Below are 17,938 nucleotides of genomic sequence, written 5' to 3' on the forward strand. Positions count from 1 at the left end.
CACACACACACACACACACACACACACACACACACACACACACACACCCTCTTAAGTAGATTAATAGCAGGAAACAAAGTTGATGGCAAAAATCTGCACCCACACCCACCCCTTTTCTGCGTGGTCTTACAAATGTCACTTTCTTGAGGGCAGAGATCAGCTTCTTATTCTGCAGGTATTTGTATCCCCAGCCCCAAGTACAGAGCTTGGTGTTTTAACCAACTACGTGCTAGTTCCTGCCTAACTTTCAAGAACTGTAACCGGACAGGATATAAGAATGAGAATGCCAAAGAGAGAAGGGATGACTGCTGAAGTAAGGTCACAGAGAAGGCAAGATGAAATGAGACCAAGACTGCAGAGAGAAGGATTCAGTTCAGAATTTTTTTTTCTATAAGGGGAGAAAGGGAGAAACAGCTGGTAACAATGCTCAGAAAATTCTGAGGAATGAAGGAAATCTTTTTTCTGAGCACAGAGAGCTCAGGTCAAATGGTCACAATCTTTTCTCAAAAGTTCAAGACCAAATCATCTGTTCTAAGTGGAAAGAGGGTGAAAAGGGGGTGGGGGTAGAAGTATAAAGATCTGCAGCAGGTGCTGTGGGATGTTCTTTATGCACAGTAATGGATTCTTTATTAAAATATGAGGGGCAGCTAGATGGCGCAGTGAATAGAGCACTAGCCCTGGAGTCAGGAGGACCTGAGTTCAAAACTGGCCTCAGACACTTAACACAAAAAACCAGCTGTGTGACCTTGGGCAAGTCACTTAACCCCAATTGCCCATCCAAAAAAATAAAAAGCAAAAAAAAAAAAAAATGAGGTCCAGGCAAAAGATAATATGAGATTTTTAAAAATGTTTTAGGATAAAAATAGATTTTAAAAAATAAGTAATTTAGATCTCAGAAGAAGCTATAGGTGATATCAAAATCAGAAAAGGATTACTAATTATATTAGTCCTTAAAAAAATTGACAAAACACCATAAATAAGAATATGTAATTACAAAGTTTTTAATAGCTGTCCTTATGAAAAGACAGAATATAAAAAGAATTAAGATCAAATCATTTAAAGGACTAAATTATATTTAAAATGACTTCAAACTGGGTTTCTCCATTCACTATAGAATTAAGTTTAGAAATACTGTTGAACAGTGACTTATTTTTTCAAATTCCTTCAAGAATTGAATTCCTAATAAATGAAATTATTTTTCTCAGAAACAACCTATTGAACATGAGACTGCCTCCCTCCCACCCTACCCCCCCCCAATCTCAACAGTTAAAAATGGGAAGTTGGGCTTAAATTCACACACAAGTACCATCTAGTGGCAAAAGATGGAAACCACAAGAATATGGATTCAGATAAAATGGCAAGGACTCGAACTCAGAAGCTGTAAGTAACACAAGTGTAAAAAAAAAGCTATTTCAAGATCTACAGACAGAATGAAAAATAACAAATTTGATTTAAAAGAAACTAAAGTTGAGGGAATTATAATGACAGAAAAATGTAAAGACCAAAAAATAATGGTAAATTAGGCTAAAGGAAATATTAAAGCTTTTAAAAGTCTTTTGTGCATTAATTACAGCTTTAGAATCGGGGGTGGAAGTGACCTTGTAGATAATCTACTCCAAACCCCTCATTTTTAGATAAGGAAACTGAGAGAGTCAAAGTGGCAAAGTCACATAATTAGTTTGGGGGGGGGAAGAATAAGGAGAAGGGTAAGAGACCATGTTAAAGTTAGGGGTATTTTCAAAGGAAAATTAGATTAAGAGAACACTGCAATCTTCCCTAAAATACTAACTTTATAACACTGTCTCAAAATCCTTCATTGGTTCTCAACTGCCCAAGATAAGATACAAATACTCCTTACCCTAAAATCCAAAGTATACATGGTGCTGCTTCAGTCTTCCTCCAGGCTATCCTTATTTCTAACCATTCCTCTTCACTGTTTCTGCTGAACTTATTGACAGAAAATGTCTTCTACTTTGTCCTTTATCACCCTAGTGCTCATGACAATCTCCAACCAAAAATGTCTAACATCACTACCCATTCCCCCCAAAACAAAACTCTATCCTTTGGACTTAACCCTTACCTGGGTAGAAATTACCTCCCTTCTATGAATTATATAACATTAACTCTATCACTCACTAGACAATTATAATTAATTTCCTTTTCTGACACTTCTCGACCTGGTGTCTCATCTACAATTTCATAAGGGAGATATCTTCTGAACTAGGTTCTCAACTCTGTCAGGGTAAAGAGGACTTACTGCATCTCCCTGTACCTCCTAAAGAATCTAGCACAATGCCTTGTACAAGCAGGCTAAAGAAAATCTGTTGATTGAGAACTTTGTTTCCAGATAACTAAATGATAAGCCTCAATCAAAAGCCCATGGAATTTTGAGTCACAATGTCATGAAAGCACAGCAAAATCGAAGACTGGTGAGTAGGCCTTGGAAATTAAGTATAATGAGATATATAGCACTGACTTAAAAATAAGCATGGGATCTTTTTATAATCTTATAATTGATGATATGAGGCATCCTGACCTTGAAATTTTCCTTGCTTTGTACAATCGCCTCTGCCCAAATTTAAACTGGGATACAAAAATTAGACTTTATTTTAAAACCATGCTATCTTGCTGAACAAATGCTTATTTGGTTAATGAGTTCTTTTAAAATATGCAATGTCCATAGATTTGTTCTTTATATGTTACATATTTAAACATGTTACATATATTATAGCACTAAATATATACAAAAACCCCATTATTTTAGACCATTTCAGATAGAGTATAAGATAGTGTATATGGCTAAATAAGCTTCCCAACAACCAAATCAAGATGAACACATTGCTTTTACATTGTTTAAAACTTGCTATTGGTGGAATTTTTTATATGACAGTTATATGGAATAGCTGCCTTCAGACATCTCAAACAGAGAAAATACAGATCTAACTGAGGTCTGGCCAGTGCCCAGAGAATCTCAAAAAGCATCTCCTTGTGTGCTGATGTGAAAGGGAAGTTAATGCTATGTTACAGAACTGGTTCTGGTTAGTTAATCACATGTGGAAGAGAAGGCTTTTGGGTTATAGAGGCCTTCAAAAGAGGTCTGCCAGATTTCAGGTACTTTTTGACTCACAGGTCTTGGAGGAACTGACTGACAGTGCCTGGTGAAGAGAATAGAGCCTATGACACTATGAGTTCAAAAGGAACAGATGGCTCCTCAGCATCTTGTTGAGTTCAGACATGAAGTCAGCGGAGCTATCAGTGTCCCCAGGTCATGAAGGCAGAGGAGCTTGCCTCAACTCCTGATCATTCTTGATTCCAGGTTTGCAGAATCAGTGCTTCTATGAACAAGGAATGAACTTTGGAACAAGCCTTCAGGATCCAAGTCAGTGATAGCTGAGGCAGGCTCATTTAGCAGTCTTGGCACACCTGGACATAAATCAATGCTATATAGGAACTGAGATAATTTTGAGCCTACTCCACCACACCCCTAGGGGGAGCAAGGGATAGCATGCCCTGAAGGGTTCGGTTGGGAGAAGGGACAAGGAGGCTGAGTTTGTTCTATATCTTGGGAGTATTTTTTAAAAAGCTAGTAGATACTAAGTGGCTAAATGCAGCTAAGCTACTAGTCACTGACAGCAGCCAGCTAAAAAGGGAACCCTGCTGGTGGAGACTCAAATAGAGGGAAGTAGGGATAAAAGCTACCCTGGGGTAACCCCCCAGAAACAGCGATGCAGCACTCCTGGTTCTGGGGGAGAGGCCTAAAGCTGCTGTTACACAATTAATGACAGGAGGGTTAAGAGAGGTCTGCATGAAGACACAGAAGGAATAACAAGTGAACTTAAAGATGCCTCAAAGCTGAAAAGCATGGTTAACACAACAAGAATGCAAATAATCTACAGTTTGGGTTGACTGGATAAAAAACCAAGAAGAAATTTGGCAGGGATAAATATAAGGTACTGAATTTGGATTAAACAAAACTGCATCAAAGGAGACACTAATCACTCCATGTTCACGGTCAGAGAGTGTGGAAGGAACATTGTGTTCAATACCTTCTAAAAGGGAGGGGATCTGGGCAAACCAGAAGCGTTCACTGGAGGGTGACTCGGAGAGTGGGAAGGTCTTGAGACAATGTTGTTAGAAGTATTTCAAGATCTGAGGATGTTTAGCCCAGAGAAGGGAAGGCAAACAGTAACATATTTATAATTATTTTCATATGTTTAAATTAACATGTGGATGAGAGAACAGACCCAGTGTTATTCTGAAGAAGTAGAACCAATGGGTGGAAGTCACAGGGAGATAAAGGAGTTTGGTTCACAATACATAATAACTTTCAGACAATTTAGAGCAGTCTAACAATGCACCAGGATGCCTTGATAAATAATGAGTTTCTTGTTAATTTGCGGTTCAGTCGTAAGAGGTAAGGGAATTTTTAAAAATTGCCTACTAAAATTCACTTTTGAAAGAGCACAAATAAATGGCCTATTTCTTTTCACTTTCTACAAATATTAATATAATCTAATGTTTGATGACAGAATGATGCAAAGATCTTTGGAAAAAAAAATGAAAAAAAATATTTGAAAAAGGCCAGAAGAAACCAAAAACAGTCCATCTGTTCTAACAGCTCCAAAACAGATTGCAATGGTTAGATTTGATGAAATTTATGCAAAAGAAAACTTGAAATGGCATTTGAAATGTACCACGTCTCACCTACCTTGTCTTTTTTATCTTGTCGCGCATATGGAAAACATGGGATCACTGCAGTTACCCTGGATGATGACGCAATCTTGCAAGCATTGATCATAATGAGAAGTTCCATCAAGTTATCATTAATTTCCCCACAGCCACTCTGGATGATGTAGACATCTTCTCCTCTCACACTTTCACCAATTTCTACACTAATAGGAAAGATCAATGTGATTTTATTAATAAAAATTTTTGCTATTAGGGATTCATCAAATTAGTAAACATTTATGAGATTAAGGACAAATGAATCCATCACATATGGTTTCAGAATAACCAACCAAAAACTTAGATCCCTATATATATATATGACCCTTCTACTCTTAAGAGTTAATATTACTATTTGTTTACATTCAATAAATTCCTCAGGGAAGCATGGATCAAGGATCAGTAAATGTGGATCAGGCACAAGCCTGGAAGTTAGGGCAACCTAACAGAGGTCTCATTGATTATGTGACTCTGAGCAAATCACTTAACTACTCTGAACCCTAATTATTATTAAGTGCCTAATATGCATTAATACATTGTATTAAGCACTGAGGATACAAAAAAAAGCAAAAGAACTGTCTAATGTAAAAATTGAAATTGAGCCACAACTCACCTAAGCTGTTCATAGGAACAAAAGAGATAAGGTAGATAAAGTTCTTGCTATTATTAAATAAAGCCCTATAATGAAAAGGAAGACTACTTAAGAATAACCACTGAAACAGAGCAAAGTGGCAGAACAAGAAAAAGGAGTTTCTAATTAAGAATTGACAGAGGCATTTTTTCCAATCATATCTTAGTACTTATAAGGAACAATATCAATACCCAGGCAATTTTAAGCTGCCAAAATACTAAAATTCCTTAGTCAATAACTAAGAAAGTAGCAACTTAAGGCATCACCTTAGTTATTGACTTGATAACTACAGAAATGAGTAACATGGGTGAATTTAGAAGTAATGAGGGCATACAGCAATTGTCCTTTATCAAGAAATAATTTCCATGAAAAAAAGAAAATTCAACTTACTTACCGATTCCTTTCATATACACCAATCTGTGTTTACTTTTTTACCAAAATGATGCAGAGTTAACAATATAAAGAGTCAAGCTGTAGAGCCACTCAAATAACAGATAGCTCTGTTTTGTTATAAGCAGTCTTCTCCAACAGTGTCTTTCTTTGCCTTTTCCTCTGATAATAATGATGGCACATTTGTTATCACAGCATTTTGTAGTTTACAAAGTGCTTTCAGAACCCTTGTGTCAGTAGATCTTTATGACAACCTTATCAAGTAGGCACATCGGGGATTATTAATACTCCTTGTTTTGTTGTTGTTGGTTTTTTTTGGCTTATTTTTTTCCAAATGAGGAAACAGAGGCTCAGAAGTTAAGTAAATTGTATAAGATGACTAGACTGGGGCGGCCAGGTAGCACAGCGAGTAAGAGCACCGGCTCCAGTGTTGAGAAGACCTGGAGATCGAATCCCGGGCTCAGACACTTAGCACCCACCTAGAAACACGGGCCGTGTAACCTTGAGCAAGTTACTTAACCCCGATTGCTTAGGGGTGGCCAGGTGGCTCGGCAAGTAAGAGCACCGGCTCCAGGGTCAGGATGACCTGGATCAAGTCTGGGCTCAGCTACTCAGCACCACACCCAGAAATAACTGGCTGTGTAACCTTGAGCAAGTTACTTAACCCCAATTGCTTAAAAAAAAAAATAAGATGACTAGACTAATAAGCAGAACCAAAACCAGGCCATCTGACTTCTGGTATAGGGTTAGCTCTGATCTAAGTAATTGTTAGTTGCATGCAAACTGTGTGATGTTGATATGGTTTCTTGTTGCTATGACAAAAAATTAAGTACTAATGAAGAAAATTCACTTGACAAGCATTATATTAAGCACCTGATTATGCCAGAGGTGTGTCAGGAGCTTTTCAAGACACAGAGACTACAAAGCTAAATTCATTGTTTAGTGTGTCCAATTCTTCATGAACCCATGGTCTATTTTTTCCATTGGGTTTTCTTAGCAAAGATACTTCCATTTCCTTCTCCAATTTTTCTTGGGGAGAGGGAGGCAAAGTAAATAGTAGGCTCTTAATGTTTGATTAAATAATAGAGACCAATTATAAAGAGAAAAAAATGTAATTAATTTAAAGTATTACAAGTTAACACCTTAATCAAACAGGCCATTCATTCATTACCTTCCCTATTCCCTACCTCTGATTTCATTGGCATAAGGAATTTCTGGTAAGGAAACTCCTACCAATGCAGATAGACATGCCAGGGCTGTCTCATACCATCTTAGAGAGTTGCCTGGAGCACTGAGATTATTAATTAAATGACTTGCACAGGTCCGGGGAAGGTTTGTGTTGGCAGGTGGACTTGAACCCAGGTCTTCTTGAATCTGAGGCTGACTTACATTTTTTTTCCTAGACACAAATCAACTGTACAAAGATAATTTATTTTAGGATACTATTCAAAAAGCATTTATAAAGCCTCCTACCTGCAAAGCACTGTGCTAGGTGCTTAGCAGAGACAAAAAGAAAATTAAGACATGGTCCCCACAAACTTTCTTAAAACTTTGAACATACCCCAAGCTTTTATTTAAATTTAAATGAATTACTATTTTAAAAGAAGAATTATATTTACATATATGGAGTATACTGAGTGTCAGGTTTTTGCAATTAGTAGTGCACTGAGACCTATTGGGTACCTACCATGTTTCCCCGATAATAAGACACTGTCTTATTAATTTTTTTGGAAAGAAAAACACCAGAGGGCTTATTTTCAGGGGAGGGCTTATGTTGTCCTGCCTCAGCTCTCCTCCGCAGCACTGCTCTCAATGGCGCCAGCAAGCAAATCACTGGGGAAGAACAGGATGACGCGCTCACTGCTGCAGCTCTGATTGGATGCAGCTCGGAGCGCGGCGTGCGTTTCACGGCGGGGGGACGGTGCATACAGAGGGTACCATAATGTAGCGTGTAGCGCAGGGGATCACCTTCACTACAGTAGCAATCTCAATAGGGCTTATTTTAGAGGAATCTTACACAGTAAGGGAAGGGCTTATTTTCGGGATAGGTCTTATTATCGGGGAAACACGGTAGAACACCACAGAGCAAAAGTAAGTTACAAACACTATGACTGTCTTTCTGCTTGATGCACCATATTTTTGCATCCAAAGAGCTAAATTCAGTTCCTTTGAGAACATGTTATCCTGTATGTTGGTCCTGGGATGAAGTAAATTTAGACATCATGGGGACACACTGGACACCCAACTACAATGATATTACCCAAAATAATCAATCGATGAATGCTGGAATCCCTGGCTTATTTATAAGAACTCCAATATCATTAATTCAAGGAAGAAAGGATATTACCATCATAACCATAATGACCATTTTTAAAATTTTAAAAACATATAAATGAGGGACAGCTAGGTGGTGCAGTCAGGAGGACCCAAGTTCAAATCTGACCTCAGACACTTAACACAAAAACTAGCCGTGTGACCTTGGGAAAGTCACTTAACTCCAACTGCCCCCCCCCCAAATATATACATATAAATGATCAGTCACACATAGAATCATATCTTTATTTAGATATAAAAAAAGTTATGGGCAAGAAGTAGCATACAACCTTGGATGCTATGGGAAGAGTGGGCATCAGTTTCCTCATGTGTAAAAAATGAGGGGGATGGACCAGTTGTTTTAAGGTCCCTTCTCATTTTAGGTTTATAAGTCCATGATGATAATTCTGTGGACCTAAATTAGACTGTACATGTTTGGAGTAGAAGAGCTTTATTCTTTTTCTCTTACTTCTCAGAAAACCTTCATGAGTTTAGCAAGATTCCAATAATCTCTAAGTGTGCCTATGTGCCAGGAACTGGGGCGAGGAGATGGGATACAGCGATTCACAAAAAGCAGTCCCTGCCTTTGAGGACTTCACAATCTAACCGATGTTGACTACACACAAACATTATTACAATGACCCTAGGATAGCTACAAAAGCCATCCTACTTCAATGGCCAGTGACAGACTGAGGGCACAGAGTGCATCAATCAGCTCCTTCCAGACATGGCTAAGTGAAAAAGGAAGACAGCCATCACAAAGCCAACAGAGAAATGATGTCCTGGACAGCAGAATTGGAATCCAAATAATTTTTTTTTGAAATGCTGTGATGATGGGGTAATTAGGAGTAAAAGTAAGCCCTACTGAAGCCCAGAAGGGACTTGAAAGTCAATTCATTCAATTCAATGAGTGTTATTTATTAAGTGCCTAGGACAGCAAGGTGGTACAGTGGATAGAGCTGGGGCCTGAGAGTCAGAAAGACTCATCTTCCCCATTTCAAATCTAACCTCAGATATTTACCAGCTTTGTGTCACTTAATTCCATTAGCCTCAGTTTTCTCACGTGTAAAATGAGCTGGAAAAGGAAATGGTAAACAACTTAAATAATTTTGCCAAGAAAATCCCAAAGAGGGTCATAGAAGAGTAGAACACAACAGAGAAATTGAAAATTTATTAAGTGTCTACTATGTGCAAATCCCTGTTGCTAGATGCAAGAGATGCAAAGAAATGAAATACAGTCCCTTTCTTTAAGGAGCTTACATTCAAACTGTAATATTAAAAAATACCTGGGAATTTTAGGGGACTGTGAAAATAAGTATCTGAAAGAAATGTCATGTGTACGAGTCATTGGACTTGTTCTGGTTTGGCCCCAGAATTTCTAGTATTTTTAAATTCAGCAGTTCTCAGACTTTTCGGTCTCAGGTACTCTTTAAACTCTCTTCCCATGCCATTATGAATACAAATAGCATACATTTACATATGCTTGGCAAATGTTAAAATATTTTACATATATTATCTCTTCCAATCCTCACAACTGAGGCAGGTATCACAGGTATTAGTTCCTCCATTTTACACGTGAGAAAATTGGAAGCTCAGATAAAGTAATTTTGCCCTGGTCACATGTCAGAGATAGCATTTGAATCAAGGTCTTCCAGACTTCACTCTATCTATTTTACAAGACTGCCATAAAAGCATCTTCTCAAGGAAATGGGGCTGCTCAGTCACAAGGACTGAGAGACAGGACAGAGATTGCATTGATCGATCCAAGTTATTGGAAGTCAGATTTCAAGAAAGACTTGCTAACAATTGGAGTTGTCCCCAAATGGAAATGGGCTGCCCTGGGAGCTAGTCTCCAATCAGAATTAAGTCTTCAATAAGAAGATAATCATCAGTCAGGGATACTGCAATGAGGACTTACGCTGAAGGCCAGGATTTCACTACAGAACTCTAAATCAATAAGCTGAGTTGTAACACCTAAGGTCCCTTTTAATCCTAAAATATTATGAACATCAATATTTTATGGTGTGATTGATCAATCCATGAATAAACAATGTTTAAGCACCTACCACTTACAACCATGTTAACAGCTTCTGTCCAAGCACTGGACACAGGAGAGAGATGAAGTGAAAAGGAGGTTAAGCCAAGGTGCCAGGAAGAAGTATATCAAGATTCCTCCCATAAAACTCCTCCAAACATCTAGAAAACAACCTGACTGAATCCTACTCAGGAAATTTAAAAAGTCATTCTTTTTTTTTTTTTAAAGCACAGAGCAGCACATAAAGACTTACAGAAAGGTCTGTGGATCCTGGGGACTGGGTTTGGCCAGCTTTGTACCCAGCTACAAAGAACTCGGGGACTGAAAAAGGAAAAAGACCACACACCTGGGCACAAGGTCCTAGACCCAAAGAAAGGCATCTCAGACCTATGCAGGAGGCAGGAACAGGTGCCAACTGGCAGCTCTGTTAGTAACCACTCAGTTTTGGGTCACAGATCTAGGGGAGACTGAGTAGATGACCTGTGCCCAGGGTGGCATTACAGAGGCAGGCTCTAGGCTGTGTACTGAGCAAGGAATAAGCAGAGAAGCAAGTAGCAGCTGTGAGGTCTCAAGCCCATGGGAGTAGAGCCAGAGGGCACAGTTCCAACTTCTAGCCCACCCTGATGCCTTCAGAAAAATAACCACTCCCAGAACAAAGGGAAGCCTACAGGTCTGTCACCCTGAAACAGCAGAGCTTTCTAGAGGGTTGACGGTGGCTAAGTCCAGCAGCAGTGTACTAACTCCAAAGGAGGCAAGCACATAAGCCTGTTGTTCAGACACAAACCCAGATCAAGAACTTGCAGAGCTCAGACCAGGAGGCAGCAGTCAGACTTACTCTGGATCAGACCACTTTGTGGGAGCACTAAAACCTTAAAGATCTCCAGACTGAGCTGACATGGACATTCTGGAATAACCTAACACTCAATAACCCAAAAAAGGAGCAGCGGGACCAGTCCAGACAAGGAAGAAATGACAACCAACTAAAACCCCTATCATAAAAACCGCAGACAGAGACACAAACCCAAGTGAAAAAAATGGCTCCACAACTATAAGCCTCAAAGGAAAAAAAAAACAGCCTAGGAATAAATTTAACTAGAATTACTGGAAGAGATAAAGCAAGAGGTTTTTAAGAGTTAAAAATGTTTGGGGTGGCTAGGTGGCACAGTGAATAGAGCACTGGACCTGGAGTCAGGAGGACCTGAGTTCAATTCCAGCCTCAGACACATAACACAAAAACTAGTCATGTGACCTTGGGCGAGTCACTTAACCCCAATTGCCATACCTTCTCCCCTCCAAAAAGAGTTAAAAATGTTTTTTATAAATGAAATGAGAAAAATACCAGGAAATGGAAGAAAGAATTGGAAAGGGAATTAAGAGCTTGGCTACAAGAGGTACAAGGCTATAAAGAGGTACAAAACCTTGCCCAAACACCAAACTCCCTAGAAATTACAATGGACCAAATAAAAGCTCACGTCTTCCTGAGACAGTAAGACACAAAGTCAAAATGCTGAAGTGGAAGAAAATTTGAGGTATCTTGGGAGTTAGAACAAGTGACATGGAAAATAAATCTGAAAAGAAAATTTAAGGCTCATTGGACTGCCTGAAAATCGTGACCAAAAAAAGGGGCTAAACATTTTTTTCAAGAAATCATAAAAATGACCAGATTGTTTATATCCTGAGAGCAAAGTAGAAATAATGTCTACCAATCGCCTCCCAAAAGAAATGACCAAATAAAACATCAGAGCCCAAACCCAGAGATTCCAGGTAAAAAAACGAATCCTACAAGTAGCCAGAAAGAAAAAATTCAAGTACTGTGGAACCATAGCAAGGATCACACATGATTTAGGAGCCACAACTAAAAAGGAATAGAAAGCTTGGAAAATAATATTCCAGAAAGCAAAGGACATGAGCTTACAACTGAGAATAACTTACCCAGCAAAACAGAGTATAATTTCATAGAGAAAAAATGTACCTTACTCTTCTGTGATGGAATACTATTCTGCTACAAGAAAGGATGCAGGGAATAGTTTCAGAGAAACCAGAGAAGACCCTTTTGTGCAGAGAACCAAGAGGACAATGTATAGAAAGACAACAATACTGTAAAGTCATAAACTTAGGAACTCTGACCAACCATAGTTCCAGAAGCCTAATTAATGAATTATGCTATGAAAGGAGTTAAAACTACTCAAGAGTGCAAAATAAGGATATTTTGGAGGGATGTGATAAAAGTGGAAATTTGTTTTGCTTGACCATACAAGTTTGTAAAAGGGGTTTTGTTTTTCTTTCTTTTTCAATTCAAGGCATTTCGAGGGCAAATGCACTAACAGCTGGGGAGAGGGGGGCAGGATTCAAGAAGTGCTTCAAATAGAAAGTGGTACTTAAGCTAAGTCTCGAAGATAGAGATTCTAAGAGGTGAAAATGAGGAAGGGGAGTCCATTATAGATGGGAGATGGAGCAAAGCAAAAGCAAAGAATGTCTTTAAATCTCAACAATGTGGCCACAAGCATTAAGCTGCTTCAGATTGTACATTAACTAAAACTCAAAGGCAATATTTTCTTTCGTAATTTTTTCAAATTAAATTTCTTATACAGTATTTTGAATATCAGTCTTAAATATGTATGGGGATGTGAACATTACAAAAGAACACAAGTCCCATACTGTTTTCTGGAGTAACCTATTTTAAATGAGAAATAAGTTTTTCTTTAGAATTCAGGAAAGAGTGGGGGGGGGGGGGGGGGGGCGGAGCCAAGCTGGCAGAGTAGAAGCACAACCCTCCTGCGGCTCCGGCTTCCACCCTCCCCAATCCATGTAAAAAGGGGATTCTAAACAAACTTTGGAGCTGCAGAACCCACAAAATGACACAGAGAAGCTAACCTCCCGCTGAGAACAGTCCAGCAGGCCAGCAGGAATCGGCCAGTGCAACACTCTGGGAGCCGAGACAGCACCAAGCCGAGGCTTTAGCCCCAGGGCGGGCCTGACCAGCCGCCAGCCAGAGGGACTCCAGATCAGCAGCAGCTGTGGCCGTTTCCAGGTTTATCAATACATAGATGCGAAGGACAAGGTGAGAGGCCAGTGCAGTCTGGACTTTGGGACCCAGTAAGTGGGAGTGTGTGGCTTTTACCCCCGGGGCGAGAAACCGCTGAGACGCTGGCACAGCCTGCCAGCGCCACGTGGTGGCTTCAGCTCCTGGCCTGCAGAGTGTAGGAGGACCAAGCACCAGTCTGAGGGGTCATCGCTCTTGCTTTAACCTGCTTGGATCTGGATTGCAGTCTAGGGTGGAGGTCCTGGGGTGTGTGTCCAGCTTGCCAGAGTGTGTGGAGACCTCAGAGAGGGCACCCATCTAATACCTCCGGCAGCTGAGAAAACCCCAGCGTTTGGGACGAAAACTCCCCTGTCTGGTGGCAGAGTCCTACTGTGGCAAAAAGCCCAAAAGTCAAATCATTGAGTGGCAAAATGAGCAGGCAAAGGAAACAAAGCAGACAGAAGATTCCAACATTACACTCCTATTTTGGGGATAAGAAGGAGCAAGGCATGGAACAGGAGGAAATCAGTGAAGTCAGAACTCCTGCACCAAAAGCTTCAAAGGAAAATACAAGCTGGTTACAGGCCATAGAGGACCTTAAGAAGCAGATAAGAGAAGTGGAGGAAAAATTGGGAAGAGAAATGAGAACAATGCAAGAAAATTATGAAATGAGAGTCAACAGCCTGACTGAAGAAAATAATACCTTAAAAAACAGACTGACTCAAATGGCAAAGGAGGCTCAAAAAGGCAATGAGGAGAAGAATGCCTTAAAAAGTCGAATTTGCCAGATGGAAAAAGAATCTCAAAAGCTCACTGAGGAGAATCATTGCTTCAGAATTAGATTGGAGCAAATGGAAGCTAATGACTTTATGAGAAATCAAGATGTTGTTAAACAGATCCAAACAAATGAAAGAATAGAAGGCAATGTGAAATATCTCATGGGAGAAACCACTGACCTGGAAAATAGATCCAGGAGAGATAATTTAAAAATTGTTGGACTGCCTGAGAGCCATGACCAAAGTAAGAGCCTGGAAAGCATCCTACAGGAAGTTCTCAAAGAAAATTGCCCTGATGTTTTAGAACGAGAGGGCAAAATAGAGGTTGAAAGAATCCACCGATCACCTCCTGAAAAAGATCCCAAAAAGAAAACTCCTAGGAATATTATAGCCAGGTTCCAGAATTCCCAGATTAAGGAGAGAATATTACAAGCAGCCAGGAAGAAACAATTTGAATATTGTGGAAACACAATCAGGATAACCCAGGATCTGGCAGCTTCTACACTGAGGGATCGAAGGGCCTGGAATGTGATATTCCGGAGGTCAAGGGAGCTGGGATTAAAACCAAGAGTCACCTACCCAGCAAAACTGAGTATCATGTTTCAGGGGAAAATATGGTCATTCAGTGGAATACAGGACTTTCAAGCATTCTTGCTGAAAAAAACAGAGTTGAATAGAAAATTTGACATTCAGATACAAGAAGCCAGAGAAGCATGAGAAGGTAAACAGGGAAAAGAAATCATAAGGAACTTATCAAAGTTGAACTATTTTTTTTTTTGGAGCAATCGGGGTTGAGTGGCTTGCTCGGGGTTGCACGGCCGGTTGTTGTTTCTGGGTGTGATGCTGGGTGTCTGGGCCCGGATTTGAAGCTCTTGCTTGCTGAGCCACCTGGCCATAGCTGAACTATTAACATTCCTACATGGAAAAACAATAATTGTAACTTATGAAACTTTTCTCAGTAGTTGAAGGGTTTAGAAATATATATATATATATATATCTTTATATGAGGGTATGCGGGCATATGAATACATATGTGAATGTGTATATATACGTTTACAGGTATACATAGATAGAGGGCACGGGACCAATTTAACAGGAAGGGATGATACTTAAAAGGTGAAATTAAGGGGTGAGAGGAATATAATGAGAGGAGATGGGGAGAGACAGAGTGGGGCAACTATCTCATACAGAAGAGGCAAGGGAAAATGGTTACAATGGAGGGGAAGAATAGGAAGGCAAACGGGAATAGGTCAACCTTATTCCTATTGAATCTGGCTTGAGGAGGGAGGGAAATACACACTAAATAGGGGATCTCACCCTCCAGGAGAATAGGGGGGGAAGGGGATGTGAGGGGGGATGATGGAAGGGAGGGCAGGCTGGGGGGGAGGGAAGTTGGAAGCACCCACTTTTGAAAAGGGACAGGATCAAAGTAGAGAATAGAACAAGTGGGATGTGGGATAGGAGGGAGGGAAATATAGTCAGTCTTCTACAATACATCTACTATGTTATTGTTTTGCATTAGCCGCACATGTACAACCTATACTGAACTGCTTGTCTCCCCAGTGGGGGTGGGTGGCAGGGAGGGAAGGGAATGAATCTGGAATTGAAAGTTTTAAAATCAAATATTCAAATATATATATATATGTGTGTGTGTGTGTGTGTGTGTGTGTGTGTATACTATTATTAATACCATCTTACATGTTATTAAGAAAAAAAAAGATATACAGGCACTGAGGCATAGAGATCCACTGGAAAAGTTGAAATGGGTATGGGAGAAAATATGGGAGAGAGCAGATCGGAGGTGGGGATATCCTGTGGGACTGCTGTTTTGGGGGGATGGGTGGGGGAAAAACGGGGAGAAAATTTGCAACTCAAAATCGTGGAAACGAACGATGTAAATCAGAAGTTAATAAAGCATTAAAAAAAATTAAAAAAAAAAAAAGAATTCAGGAAAGAGTACCTTTTTGATCCAGCAATACCACTGTCAACAACAAACTGACCCTCCTCCAGAAATTATTTAATCTATTTTGTATTCACTGCTATGTGTACATAATATATTCCCATAAAAAGAATACGAGGGAAGGGATGATTTTCTGTCTACATCCTCAGAACCTGGTAAAATACCTGGCATTAAATACATAAGCACTTGTTGAACCTAATTGAGTTCCTGACTGGAAGACTGCCCCTTTGTGCTTATCAAGCCAACCCTGAGCAGGGACTATTCATTATATTCAAATAAATACATTCAAACTCTTAAGTAAAATGTTAAATCTAGGTAAAGAGTCTAGTTTAATGGTTCCCTTCAAACTAAAGTTACATATAAATTGCATTCTAACTTGAATGGCTTATCTGAAAAAGCAAAAGCTTAGAGAAGCATAATTAGTAACACCATCAATGATTACTGGTCTCCTTTTCTGGCTTAAGAAAAAAGCTATCTTAAGTTGTTAGGCTTTTTGGGCGCTCTCATTTTATGAGTCAGAGAGAAGAAGGGCTAGGCCTGGGCAGTTAACTTGGTAAAGGATAGTACTGAGAATCTGGAAGTATAAGCCAAGAGATGGAGGAAAAGAGAAAGTGAAAGTGGGTGGCTGGAAACATGAGTAAAGAATAAGAAATTGGGGTGACAATGCAATCAGTGCATGGAGAGTGACAGCTTGCATTCTTTTTGTGGAGGTCAACTATGTACACATGTAAGTAAATACAAAAGGACATTAAGGGGACAAGACTAGAAGAACAGTTAAAATAAAGTTCAGGGTTGTGGGAACCAGGGGAAATAGGGCTGGCTGCTCAGGTGAATAGTTCCAAGCTGAACTCCTTGTTTTACGCTGAGAACCAAGTAAAAAACAAAACTTGCTATTTTCAATGACCTAGGAGAGACTGGACTTCTCTTTCTAACTATACAAGGCTGAGATCTGTTATTCAGTGGACACCCATATTACAAGTGCTTCTTCTAATATAAAAAAAAGTCAGCTATAAGGGTTCTGGGTTTTTCTTTTCCAACAGGAGTTGGGAAGGAAAGAAAATAAATGTTAAGTAAAAAAAAAAGGCACAACCTGCAAACCTGATCTGAATGGATGATGTACATTATTAATTATCATAATCAAGTTTCACTTTAGTGTAACTATGTTGTAGTCTCATTGGGCAGTCATTCAAGGATGCATCCAATCATACAAATGAAATCATTTCCAAAAATTAAATTGTAAAGCAACTGGAAGCTATGGAGGGTCCCTATATAGATTTGCATTTACAAGTTAATGGGTGGTAAGGGGAAAATAGAATGTAAGCTGTTTGAGGGAAGGGTTTATTTTGTTTGCACAGAAGCATTAATCTGAGCTACACTTGCCCACAAGCCAGTCAATATCAGAAGTGGGCCTTGAACCCAGTATATTTTCAAAGTTTGTTAATGAATGTTTGGTGAGTGATTGAGGTTTCTTTACAATCTATGATAGATCTTGCTGGGAAGGTGAATATCTTGCCCAGGTAGGACAGCCTGCTTTCAAAGGGATAGGATATTTACAGCTGGCAAGGATCTTAAGAGCCATCTTATGCCAGCTGCCTCATTCTAGACAATCTTTCTGAGTCGGTATCCTTAAGTGTGCAAGATAGAATCTGAACTGAGGCTTTCATTCTTAAGTCAAGCATAACATTAGAGTCTATCAACTCTCACCCACCCTTCCCCATCCATTTTTGACATATGCAAAGGGGTTTAAAGCTAAAGGAGGTGGAGACCCTATAATCCAACTCACCCTTTACACTTTGGATGAGATGGTCCCTTTAGAGATATCCTTATCTCCCCCTCAAAGGTTGGAGGGAAAGGATAAGAAGCAGAAGGTAAAACAAACAAGTCAACAAGTATTTACTAAACACTTACCCTTGTTTCCCCGATAATAAGACCTATCCCGAAAACAAGCCCTCTCCTTACTGTGTAAGATTTCTCTAAAATAAGCCCTCCCCCGAAAATAAGCCCTATTGAGATCGCTACTGTAGTGAAGGTGATCCCCTATGCTACACGCTACATTACGGTACCCTCTGTATGCACTGTCCCCCCG

The 17,938-nt window shown here is 39.6% G+C and overlaps 1 protein-coding gene across 4 annotated transcripts in view; it reads right to left on the reverse strand.

Moving 5' to 3' along the window:
* Positions 1-17,938, reverse strand: part of LOC138142062 (ribose-phosphate pyrophosphokinase 2) — a 39,120-nt gene that overhangs the window by 15,970 nt on the left and 5,212 nt on the right. For 3 of the 4 annotated variants that reach the window (XM_069062991.1, XM_069062987.1, XM_069062988.1), the window contains exon 2: positions 4,709-4,892. In XM_069062991.1, the coding sequence (XP_068919092.1) occupies positions 4,709-4,892 (184 nt within the window). The remainder of the gene's footprint in view (positions 1-4,708; positions 4,893-17,938) is intronic. The other variant, XM_069062990.1, reaches the window with a different exon arrangement.

This window comes from Petaurus breviceps, unplaced genomic scaffold, assembly GCF_028583685.1.
Source record: "Petaurus breviceps papuanus isolate PSGF00001 unplaced genomic scaffold, PetGlider_PUasm1.0 90515, whole genome shotgun sequence".
NCBI classification, from domain to species: Eukaryota; Metazoa; Chordata; class Mammalia; order Diprotodontia; family Petauridae; genus Petaurus; species Petaurus breviceps.